At 40.1% G+C, this 12,662-nt stretch overlaps 2 protein-coding genes across 4 annotated transcripts in view; both read right to left on the bottom strand.

Moving 5' to 3' along the window:
- chd9 (chromodomain helicase DNA binding protein 9) overlaps positions 1–405 on the bottom strand; it is a 64,807-nt gene extending 64,402 nt beyond the window's left edge. For both annotated transcript variants that reach the window (XM_079167354.1, XM_079167352.1), the window contains exon 1: positions 310–405. The gene's annotated coding sequence lies outside the window, so the exon portion shown is untranslated. The remainder of the gene's footprint in view (positions 1–309) is intronic.
- An 899-nt stretch (positions 406–1,304) lies between these two features.
- aktip (akt interacting protein) lies at positions 1,305–7,554 on the bottom strand. 2 transcript variants are annotated; one of them, XM_079164976.1, is made up of 10 exons: positions 7,420–7,554; positions 6,567–6,691; positions 5,208–5,416; positions 5,009–5,073; positions 4,739–4,839; positions 4,453–4,541; positions 3,946–4,044; positions 3,090–3,197; positions 2,942–3,002; positions 1,305–2,778 (listed from the first exon to the last, which is right to left on the bottom strand). In XM_079164976.1, exons 2-10 carry the CDS (start codon positions 6,612–6,614, stop codon positions 2,671–2,673), a joined length of 888 nt encoding a protein of 295 aa, XP_079021102.1. In that variant the 5' UTR covers positions 6,615–6,691; positions 7,420–7,554; the 3' UTR covers positions 1,305–2,670. The 2 variants fall into 2 exon arrangements, with proteins under 2 accessions (XP_079021102.1, XP_079021101.1); XM_079164975.1 differs by having other exon boundaries at positions 5,208–5,419.
- Positions 7,555–12,662: the final 5,108 nt, after the last annotated feature.

The following is a 12,662-nucleotide window of genomic DNA, read 5'->3' on the forward strand; positions in this document are numbered from 1 at the left end:
CCAAGAACGCTACTTTGAAGCCACGCGCATTTCTCATTTAACCCGGCAAAACTGTGACAAAGTACTAGATTCTCGCCATTTCAACTGCAAACTCGCGGAAAAACTGCTGCGGACAAGTTTGCCTGCTGGTCACGTTCTTATTTCCACCGGTGAAAGATACCCACTCAGCGAGGCGGTGTGTCATCAGACAGCTGAGGCGAGCCCCACTGACCGTACGCGATTTTGACAGCTCCTCGCACTGAATGAAACGGAACCTCTCGAGTCCGAAACACCTCTCAAAAAACCACACGAAGAAGTGTGATTCCTTACCTGAAACGAACGCCAAAGTTTAACTCCAGACGTCGATGTACAAAGAGTGTTTTTCGGGCGAACTTGTGACTGTGTTGTTAGTTGTACTCCTGCTGGCGACCACGGCGCAGCGGCTCTACTGCTGCTGCTGACGTGACCGTGATAACGCTTCATTTGCATATTAGTAAGCTCCTCTCTGATTGGAGCGCCGACAATTTGGCTCAATTGCACCTTTACGCGTAAAATTAAGAACCGGTTCGCGAGGCGCAAGTGCTTTTGGTGCGGTGCCGCACTCAACCGGCTCCGGCAAGCAGCTGATTAAATCGTGGTTTCGTGCGTAAAGTCCCCATGTTGACAGAGTGCATAAGATGGCCGCGCACAAGCCAGAGCCAATCCGGAGAGGTTTCACTTTCGCACATGCACCGGAGTCTCTCCACAACGCGAAGATGACATGGGTGGGAGCGCTGCTCTCCACTGTGGGTAAATGTTGACCTCTGGTGGCTGACTGGGCAAAATACTGAAATCAAGTCTGTTCCAATCTGGACGTGTGGGCTACTGGTCCTCAATAAATAGTGCGCCCATATTGACATTATCCAATTCGTATTTAATTTCATAGAAATGTCCTGATTTTGCCAGTGGCCCCAAGAATTCTGCAAGATCAATTTAATATTAATTAAAAAAATAAACTATGTACAAATCAGAAAAGAATATCTTCATGCTGATGATTCAACAATACTTTGTGCAGTTGTCTCAAGTAGCCTAAATGTGGAATTGGATATGGGTGAAGCAGATGTGACAGCAGTGACCACTCCTACTGTACAGATGTTTACAAGTGAAAACATCACTCGTGTAGCTCACATACTAATGTGCCTTGAAAATAATCATTACCCCCTATTCCAGAAATGTCTGAACAGCATATGTTTGCTCTCCATCAGGTATTACAAATTGCTTGCTGTAAGTAAAACCAGTCCCCCTCCCCCCAGTGCAAAAACAAACATTCAGTTTTTTTGGATCAGTTTATTGATTTCAAAGAAAAGCATTTAAACCTCATGTCATTTATGCCTTTCACAAACCGGAGCAGGAGAATGGGTCTGTATGAAAGACACTGAAACTCACACGTATGAAGAGGTCCAACGCCCAAATGTCAGTGTGTGAAGAGCACTGAAACTTTCCCATCTTTGCCTTTCACAGCAGCTATAAATAGATTTAACGGGGTTCAGCACCATATCTGCTATTCTGATACAGTAATTTCCTTCTGGGGTTCCCACACACTTTAAAAATACCATCCTCATCCCACACCCTTACATTTACAATATTTGCATATTGAAAGTGTCTGGGCATTATTACTAAAATTAAGCCAGAGCCCTTTATAGATGAAGACATTACATAAAACACAACATGTATCTGGCACAATGGAAAAAAAAAAGAGAGTATTCTTGAACCTGGACAAAACTCAGAAGCTAGTTAATAACTAAACCTTATCAAAATACATTTCTGATTTTCCTTCAGACTTATGTGGGAATTCTGCAACGACTTTTTAAGAAAAGATCTATAATGAAGCTTAAGTAACATTTGCAAACCAAAAAATAATCAAATTAGAAAATCCAAGCATCAATGCACACACTTCTCTAAAAGTCAAAGCTTAGCACAGCATCCATTATTTACAACCCAGACCTTTAATAACCAACAGCCAACAAGGTACAGAAAACATTCAAAATCATTTAAAACCAGACAAAATAAAATACACGAGTTTAGATATTTAGCATCTCATTTAAAACCATACTTGCCTTCTCTGCTTTTTGTTATCGTCTTACATAGCGTTTACACAGCAGGATTAAGAAGAAATCATTGTCCAATAACAAACATGTCATGTCAATGTAATTGGTAAATGGGGGGGGGGGGGGGGTGCTCATGAGGATTCATTCACACATCTGTGACTGACAACATTCCAAGTCTGACAAATAAAACAGTCCTGAGCCAATTTTCAACAAGTGGTAGACTAGAGATCATGTAGTCCACTATACTTACCGTATGAATGCTTCGCTCATACTTTTTGGGACAGTATGTTGTATCACTGAGCCCAAGATGTGCACGCTTCTGAAAATCTAATTGACAAAGCTCTTTGATTGCATCACAGCCTAAAATGAGGTTGCTGGGACATCCATTTGTCATCGTCGCTTTACATATAATACAAACTTTGATTCCTTATTCTAAAGCTGTTCGAGGAGATGCCTACAACGCCTTTAAAGCTGAGCAATAATGTGGAGATTTAACATTCTCCCGACTGTTTCAAGGATCCAGTTCACATGAAACAGCTGAGGCGAGCCGATGAAGCCGATGCGTGGGCCTCCCTCTAGTGGCGGCTGCATGGACGGTGCAGGCTCAGCTCTGGGGAGGACCGTCGTCTTTGCTGAAGGGCTGCGTCGATCCAGGCTTCACCCAGGACAGCCCGGACACCTGTGTTGCCTTGTGGGGGTCCTCAGGCCGTCTCTGGAGCAACAAAGGCAAGACAGCAGTTACACATCTGGAACAGCTCTAACCAATCAAAAGACGTGTAGCTCATACTGTAGCTTAACCCAAAACCTTTCGGTTTTAATTCTTGCTCATATACAATCAGAGACAGTTAACTCTTGTAGATTTCTTAAAAACGTACTTTGTATGTGAACATCCGCTCTTTTGCTTCCTCGTGAACAGCTGGGTTCCATGGAGAAAAACTGTCAAACGGATAAGAGTTGCAACGTGAGCTTTACACTGCGTGTTTATTGTTGTTTAATGTAAAAAAAAGGGGACTGTTTACCAACCTTATTGCGTACGGATCATCCATCTTGGGCTGGTCAAAAAGATGACTGTTGCATAATTTCACACTATCCACCACTTTGCTTTTGAACAACTGCACATCCTTCTCATATCTGAAATTTAAGAAAGAAGTAATGCTTTATGACACATGGGTTATAACTAAAGCCAAAAGCAAATCCAAACATATTTGTTGCCATGTGGCTCTGCAATATGAACTGCCAAGAAATAACAGAGAGACACGTGGAAAGCTGCAGCAGACAAATGAAGACTGGAGATCCTGGTCTCTTTTTATTAGAGTAGAGATTTACTTTTTTTGAATTTCATGCTAAATGCCTGTACACAATTTCACTTTCTATGGTAAAAAGCAACAAATAAATTGTGATGCTGCTGCCGAATTGTGTGCCATTTAAATCAATGGCTAAATAACAGAAACAACTCTATATAATACAATTCAACAGCAACGTAGTCTCCAAAAGGACTGTACAGTTGAATCAAAACTTCTCTAAAACAGTTTGATGATTATAACCTTCATGGAGGTATGATCTATTGTAGGACTGTTGCATTAGACTGCATTCACTTAAGCTAGGTGTGCCTAATAAACTGGCACGTTATTGTATTTGACAGCAGACGTTTCGTCATGTCATCAGGAAAATCACAGGTGTAGTTGATAACATTAGCAACGACAGCATTCCATTTAGGTGAGCTAGTTGGAAGGTCCTGGTGTTGTGAATGTTGGCTCACTGGTACACTTGATGGAACTGAGCAATCATCATTAATACAATTTGAGTCACCTGTTCTTATGCTGCTTTTTACATTTCTTACATGAGGATAAAACAAGTGAAAGGAGGCTCGGACACTCACAGCACAGCCGCTTCTGGGTTGAGTGGTTCCGTGGTATTGATCTTGTAGAAGATTGTACGAGCGTACATCAAGACTTGCCAAATGTGGTTGTGGTTCCGTCTACGAGAACACAATACAAGGAATGGACAACATCATTAATATGGGTGCATGATGATCCCCTTAAAAAGATATACTCCACTAAAAGTAAACACCCTAGCATCATAGAATTGTAGTTACATCCATAACCTTGTGTTAAAATATGAAATAAAGGGGAATATTTCAAGATTTTCTGACTCATTTGAACACCATCCGAAATTTGTTTCCAAAATTTTGTTCCACTTAAAAAAAATAAAAAAAAAACTTTGCAGAAAATGTCCAGCTGAGTAAACTACCGAAGAGAAGCACCGACCAAGCTGGACTGGCTCAGCGGGGAGGAGGTGCTGGCATTTAGTACACAAAACTAATAATTTAGTTATTACTTAAAAAAAACTAGAGTCAATTGCAAATGTGTAAAATCAGCGAGCATACCTCCATTTAGTGAACGCTCTTCTGACATCAAGCTCTCCAGACACAGGGTCAACAAGAGGATGGAAGACTGGGATGTCAAATACTAGTTTCTGAAACAAAGCACAAGGAACAGACGGTTGAGGGCTTTTCCAAATGACAGTTTGAGATGTTTTCTTTTTTTCTAAAGTTTTGCCGACCTGGAGAAATCATCATCATTCGCACAAATACTATATGATTGGATGCACAAAATAACCCCTCTCCTGCTAGAAAATATATATTTGTAAAGAACAAAGTACAATATACTTACAGGACACTCTCCATCTGGATAGTTATCTGGAATATACACAGTGAACTTGAAGACTCCATCCTGGTACAAGCCATGTCTGATGAATATGACCCCGAACCACACTAAACAGTGGGAGACACGTGGCATTTAAGAATCTTTACTTCCATCAACACAGGCATGAATCATGCAGAAACAACCACTGTCAATAAACACAACGCTTAGTTTTAAATTAGCCACATAGTATTAGTGTAAATATGAAAAAGGTATGAACTTCAAAAAGAAGGTCCTTACTTAGTGCCGACTTGTAGGACGGCTGGACATAAATTCCAGGGAGTTTCTGCTTAATCACTAGTGTGCTGCAGGTCACATGGCAAGAAGTCAGATCAATGCAAAAGCAAGAGGAACATGCATGGAACTTATTTTCTTCTTGGGTATCAAACTGAAGAGATCCTTTGAACCCAATGTAATACAGACTAGGTCCAATACTTACAACTCAGCCAGCAGAGAGTACTCCAGGTAAAAGGGGCCATATGAAGCGTGTGTGCCATTGGCTGACTGGGCTGGGGTGCCCATTGACGCAGGCTTGGTAATGGGGGCTGCATTCTTAGGAATGGGTGGAAGCTGCTTTTTGCCAAAGGGCAGCCGGGCTGGGCTGGCTCTCTGATCACCGTGCCCACTCTGTTCCTCGCCGTCAGGTCTCTGCTGTTTGGTATGACAAATATAACAGGAATTTTAACACATCAGCTGTAAAAAAAAAAAAAGGAAGGATATCGTTTGAGCCATTACACAGTTGACCAGTTAACAATGTGCTGTGACCAACATCTCAGGTCACACTGCCCATCTGGTCTAGTGTGCAGCTTATCAGGAAGTAATGTGTAAACGAGTACAAGCACTTCCAAGTAGAGCTATCACTGTATCTTACTGATGCTGTTCAGAATGATACGAGTAGTTACAGTACAGTGTCACCGCTCACATCGAGCAAACAGCATCAGGAGGCCACAACGAATGCCGAGGATGATGATTACAACCAGTATGCCGGGAATGTTTGCAGTGAATAGTGTGCTGATGCAACAGATTCCGCCTCTACATTTGTTGAAGTCAGACTTGACCACATGTTTGAAATGTTCCTTTGACTAGGCAGGAAAAAAAACAAGTCACGTCACACCTCCTCCATTCCTCACCTGGGTTTCACCAGCATGCTAAAATGTACCTTCAGTCTGGCACTAGCTTACTGTACTAAACCACTGACACAAGTAATGCTTCCTGGTAACCTGAGAGAGAGTGGGTTCTCATCAACAAAATACAGTTTTCAGTCATATTTATATTTGATTTGAAGAAATTAGCCAAAATGTTCTTTCCAAAAATGAGTAGAACACTCTAAACTGAAGTATTCATAATTCCAGTTTGTTGAGATTCCGAGGAAAATAAATACAAGTGGAAACATGTGCAGACGAAGACCTCTAACAAATAAAAGGTTGCTCAAAAGAAACACTATTAACTAAACTTAAAATGAAATTCTTCATATGTGCCGAGTGTTGTTGACACAGATAGATAGATAGATAGATAGATAGATAGAGATAGAGAGATAGGATCGTCCTTCAATCAGAGGACTGGAGGTTCGATTACCTGGCTCCGCTAGTCCATGTTGCTAAGTTCTCGGGGACAACATTGTCAGCATATGATCAATATATATTCATCAATATAAAATAACATGAGTATTATTTGGATAGTGAAAGTATGATGCATACTTTCATAGCTACCATGTTAATAAAAATGAAAATAAGTTCAATGTCTAGCCCGTCATATGAACATTATGTAACACATTACAGTTCAATGTGTTTAACTTTACCTTTCGACTCGTATTGGCAGACATGCTCCAGAAGGGGTTTAAGTTCATTACTCATTCAGAGGTTCAGAATGGTGTCCCTCTCTCTATGTCGGTCCCACGACAGGTGCTGTCCGGGCCATCCGCTACTGTGATGGGGGGGAAATAAAGACACTTTAAACAAGTCACTGCTGCTGTAGTTCAGGTCGAATGCACACAAACATTTTGTAAACACACAATCAAGTACTTCAAACTGATCTCATGTCATCTAGCCAACACTAAAGCAATATGTATAAGTGCTGATGGAGTACAATGTGGGAAGGGTTAACAACTATCGTTATAACGTTGACTCAGTGAAGATGGGAGTCTTGTTTGGGATAGCTTAGCTTTGTGCTAACTTGGCTGTTTCATGAAGTATGCTAGCAGTTTTACTACCATCGACGATTGAAAATTCGGTTGTGTAGCGGACTAACTAAGGTAGGGTGAAAGCACAAAAGACCTGTGTTAAAACTGCAATAAAACATGCTATTAATATCGTGGCATTTCTGACAGGATATCGAGTTATCGTATCATTCGCCATAACAGTGCTAACGTTACGTTAGCAAACCCTATACACCTACATTATGTGGGTGACGTAAAACTAACTAACTTAACGTTACCGTACAGCTTAAATTCTAACTAAATACTCGTGCAAAGCCTAAGACTAGTTAATATCCACACAATGACGTTGTCACACCCGTTTACTGAACTCATTTGAGGTTAACATTATATATATAGCATTAGCTTGCAATGCTACCTTTAGCGTTGCCAACAAAATGACTAACGTTACTTCTTAAATTTAAACCTTGCAAGACAAAAACTTAGTGATGTAACTCACCGTATTTGACAGAAAGCTGTAAAATACCCTTTTCACAGAGATGTTAACGTGTGTCCCGGTGTAATTTTCGCTGAAACTGCTCAGCTGTTCGTCATTACTTTAAGTGACATACCGGCTAACTGGCTAACATCGGCTAGCTAAATAATTTGACAGACACAGAAACCAGAGTTCAATCTAACGTAGTGATGGGGCGTTTCGGTGCATGGCTACGGATTCCTATTGGTCTACAGGATAAACGTCTCATATTTGATTCGCTGGTTCTTCCATCACGTGACATGGAAAAACTAGCTGATGTAACCATGGTGTGCTGTCAATCAAACCGTAAGCGCAGTTACTCTATTTTGTATTTTGTGAAAGAAGAAAGAAAGAACAAATATTTATTTTACAATGAATACATGTTTTTAACAGCAGACATTTGACTCAGCAGACAAAGCACAAGCGGAACTAATGCGAGGGACATTGAAAGTAGATATTCTGAATGGAATGCAGTAGTTGTTGATGATGACACCTGACATGACATGAGATGTCTGCTGTGAATTAAATGTCTATTGGTTGTTGTGTCCATGACCCCGCGGCCACCCTGTTATGTTGACCGTGTTTTAATTAAGTTGCTTTGAAAAAGTTAAGTTGTTATGCAAGTCTGTTGTGTCCTTTTTTTAATAGCTAATTTATTTCCCCAAATTGTACTGACCCATTTCTTTAAGAAAATCAACATTGCTATTTTCTTTGGGGTGGTTCATGTTTGAAATATTTCATATTTTATCATATGAATCGTCTACAATAAAGGTTGAATAAATAGTGTTAGTAGTATAGCTACTGTTAAACATTTAACTTTACATTTAAGTCCAAATTCATACATGTATGTTGAATATTAGGCATGTAATATGAATATTATTCATAGCCTCCAGATCATGAGATCAATGTCTTTTTTTTTGGTGTCTTTTCATTTTATACATTATCTGTTCAATTCCCCCCAAATGTGCTTCGGGCACTCTGATAAATAAGAAAATGATACACACTTTTCTATTGCCTTAATTTGAATGTCTCAGTGTACTGCACAGCCATAGTCCCTTGAGGATAAGACGCATCCAAGCCATCTGTGTCACACATTTCCTTAGTTTTGACCATGCTTCATTGGCAGTTCATTGTGCTGATTGATTGATTTCCTAACAATTAGCCCTAATTATTTTTCTGGGTGAGAAAAAAAAACTAATTTAATGCATGGGTGATTGCATTAATTGGGAGGAATGACATTGTCCAAGTTTCAGAGTAAATACAAATTATTGACTCCATTATTGTTATCTGATTGTATATTGTTCCAAGTACACTTCACTGACAAAGGTAATTAGTGTCCTGCTGCTTCATTGGGGAAGCCAACAGTGCAAGGTCACCATCACTCTTTTGACATGTACAAATCAAAGATCACCTCAAAACAAATAAGTTTATGCCTGGTTTGCCTTCATCGACATTGAGATAAACTGTCTGACACAAACAAGGGTGCAAATATTCACACCATTGCTTTTGTAATGAGTTGTTTTTTTGTTTTTGCCATTGATTCTTTATCTAATCAACTATTGTGACCTTGTTTGGTCAAACAAATACACTAATGAATGTAATTAAAGTGGGGAGATTGGATTAGCTAATTGAATATGTGACCCGTTGGTGTTGGGTTTCCTTTATACTGGAAATTTTACAGCAACTGCTATTTTGGGGGAGGTCAAATAACATACCCTTCCTGGGCATTACGCTTTATTTAAATTAATATATAGATATATATAAGCAGTAAAGATTATTTAAAAAAACGTCTGTATTGACAGGTGCTAAGGTGCAGTTGGGAGCTACACTACCGCAAATCTAGTGCACACATTTAAATATCAGCATCAGATCCCTTTTTATATTTGCAATGTAGATCAATGATGTAATGGGATATTTTTATTGTCAGATTTTTCCTGTCTGAAAGATTTATATATAGTGGTTTCAGTAGCATTGCATGCCTTCAGCTGGAATTCAAATTTAACATGAAATATGTTCCCTTCTGTGAGTCCATTTCTTCAGAGACTTTTAGGCCCACTGATTCAGGTCTACAATTGGGTTTAAATGACAGTTAAAAATTACAATTGGCAGTCCCGGGTGAAACCTGTCTTCACAGCACTGACATAAAAAAGTGAAAAAAGATGATTCCACATCCAGATAATATGTAATAACAATGTTAGTTTGAATAAAGAAAGCCAACTCTAGATTCAAATGTAATATTCATTTTAGAAATATGAACAACTGGGGAGTAAAGAATACAAAAAAAAAAACCATCAGCCAAATCCTTCATATAGCAATAGTCTTTCCTTATCCCTGAGGCTATGGCCTGGCTAAAACCTCAATGCAGCAATTATTTGCTGTAATGACTGCAGTTCAAATAAGCCTGGAGATTTTATTAAACCAAATGAGAGAATCATCGGTGTATTATCACCTTGTGATTGACAGTGACAAGTGTTGGGCAGGCTCGGATGTGAGCATGATGAAGAAGCTCTTGGCAAAGCTCTCGATAATGTTACCCCTGATAAAGTTTCCTGGAAGGCCTCAGCCAACAAATGGAGAGGGAAAGCTCCACGCATATTAATTCCAATTGTCAAATCCCTCCACTGGGGGAGAGGGGCAATCTGGCGGGCCACCCCGGCTACCCCTCCATTCACTGAGTGGCATTTTACACAACTAATGAAAAAGAAATCCATTGTGCTGATCATATGCATAGATTTCACTCTATAATAATGAGGAAAAGGAAATATTCATAATAAAAGTAAAGGTCACTTGCTGCTGCAGCTAAGCTTCCTAAGCTGCAATCTTTGCAAAAGCAGTTGTCAGGTTACAGCGATAAAATAGAAAAAAAGGTTGGGACGCCAAGTTTCAACCACGCAGAGGCCAAGAGGTGTGACACTGTAACCATTCGCACTAATACATACTGTAGCTCCTTGATCATTTATTTATCTCTCTCTTACACCAAACAATAAAGATGTCTGTTCAAAGATGGATCTAACAGGTCAGCCTCCTCCAGTGTCCAATGGAGAGGTTAAAGGTCAGTCAAATAGTGGTGATGTACACAGTTCTCTCTCTGACGTACGGTGCCAAAACTAGTGCCTACATTCTTCGGGGATTTGTCTCATCTAGTTAATAAAATACATGGAAATATGAACAGCCGCCTCTCCTCTCTTGAGCACTCCCATCCTGCCTATCTCTGTATATAGGTCACCTGGGCTTCTTCAGGCATATATGAGCAGCCGAGTACAGGGCTGGAGAGAGGCATATCTCACCTCTGAGCGAAATTCACAGCATTATTATTGCCCGCTGCGACTTCCACGCTGAGCCCCGTCCTCATATGCATCATACGTTGGCATTTATTAGTGCCATGCACTAAGTACAGGCCATGTTATTGAATTTGAATATCAACTCCTAGCCACATTCGCAGACCCTGGAAATATATTAAGATGAAGCAATCTCATTTAATAACACCCAAACTAATAAAAGGAGAGCAGATTGGAAATTAAATTTATGAATATTGCTCGGCAGCAGGAGTTATCCAAAAAACCCTAGCTTGATCTGTCAGATATTTCTCTAGCTGTAATTTCCGACTCCCTCCCTACGAGTGTCGTGTTGAGGCAGCTGGTACGTTTCGGCCCTTTTTGCGTTTGGTCAAAAGTAGAGAGCCATGCTGTCGGCTACTTCCGTTTGCACGGCATTGATGTGATTATCATTCTCCATATGGCTGTGATAATTAATAGTGAAACATTTTGATGCCCCTACCGTACTGCATGTGTGACCTCAGCCTTTGTTTAGCATGTTGTTCAGTTTTGGAATACATCACTTCTGTCCCCTTGTTGAGCTGAACGTGTACATCCTGGATACAATAACAAAGCCCCAACACCACAAAAGTTATCTTAAGCAATGATGAAATATAAAAAATGTACCTGGCTATTTGAAAAGCCCCTTTTCCCTTTAAAAGAAGAAAACATCTTGAAACCAGCTCTCTAAGGTGGCATTCGTCCAACAGCAGTCATATCAGTCTGTGCCAGAGCTCAAATTATAGAACGCCACTTCTTCACATACTGACTCCGCTTCACGCGAGCCCGTAATTTCCCATCTTGTGTTGTTGATGGACAACATTCTGTTGGTCAATGTTTCACTGCTGTGTGCGTGTGCAGCAGCCTTTTGCCAAGACATCCGACGGGCCCGGTCCATCTGCGTGTAAATGTTGACTCCCGGTGGAGCTGTGACTGTCACTCATTGCCTAGCCAGTGCAGTGCCAGGCATTGATCGCTACATATTTCTTGCTCTCTGTACTTCCCAAACCTTCATCAACAGATGCAGCTGCAGAATTGATTAGCAGCAAGTCAATGACCAAATCTCGTTGGAAACATTTTTTATTTATGTGTGTGTTTATGTGGATAGCTTAGAGGGCCATTAGCGAGATTACCTTTGAGGCTTGGCAGAACAACAGATGTTCAAGGACGACTCAATCAATTTGACTTACAAGAGGCTGCAGTTGCCGGTAACAAGTGATAAGTCTGCGAGGGGGTAAAGGGGGTTAAATAAAAACAGTTCACTGTGGTAATACACAGGTGAAGCAGAAGAACAGCAGAATTAGACGTACAGTAGGTCCATTATTCAGAGTGAGATTTCTGACAGGTTTCCGAAGACTAGAACACACAGTTAATGAATTGAAATCCTCTTGAAGTTTACAAAATCCTCAAAAGCGGGTGTGCGGGTTTCACTATTGGCAGCTCTAAGCTCTATTGCTTCTACAAGCTAAAGTCATGCTTAAATGCACCCTGCATCTGTTGTATACAAATACAGGTAATAGTTTTTTATTAAAGTTAATAACTTTCTGAAGAACTATCATATTCATGTGTTTGGGTCTATGCTGAAAATAATTTAGCTGAGTCATGAACAAACAAAGTTAGTTTGGCCATTTAATATGATAAATACATATAGCACAAAACATGTTTACTAAATGGATTTCAGCCCAAGCAAAACTGAATGGCTATGAGTAAAACACTTTCAATAAAAGCGGCACCAGCCTCCAGAAAGGCCCGTTTTAATTTGTGCAGAGTGGTGCATTTAATTATACACGCATCTATATTGAATTCAAATTAATGTTTGATATGGATATTCCTATTATATTCAAATAATCTCGATTCAGCACAAAATGTATTATTTCTCAGAGAAGATCATGTTCTTTCATTCTTTTCAATTTT

This window comes from Pholis gunnellus (genome assembly GCF_910591455.1).
Source record: "Pholis gunnellus genome assembly, chromosome: 1".
Lineage (NCBI taxonomy): Eukaryota > Metazoa > Chordata > Actinopteri > Perciformes > Pholidae > Pholis > Pholis gunnellus.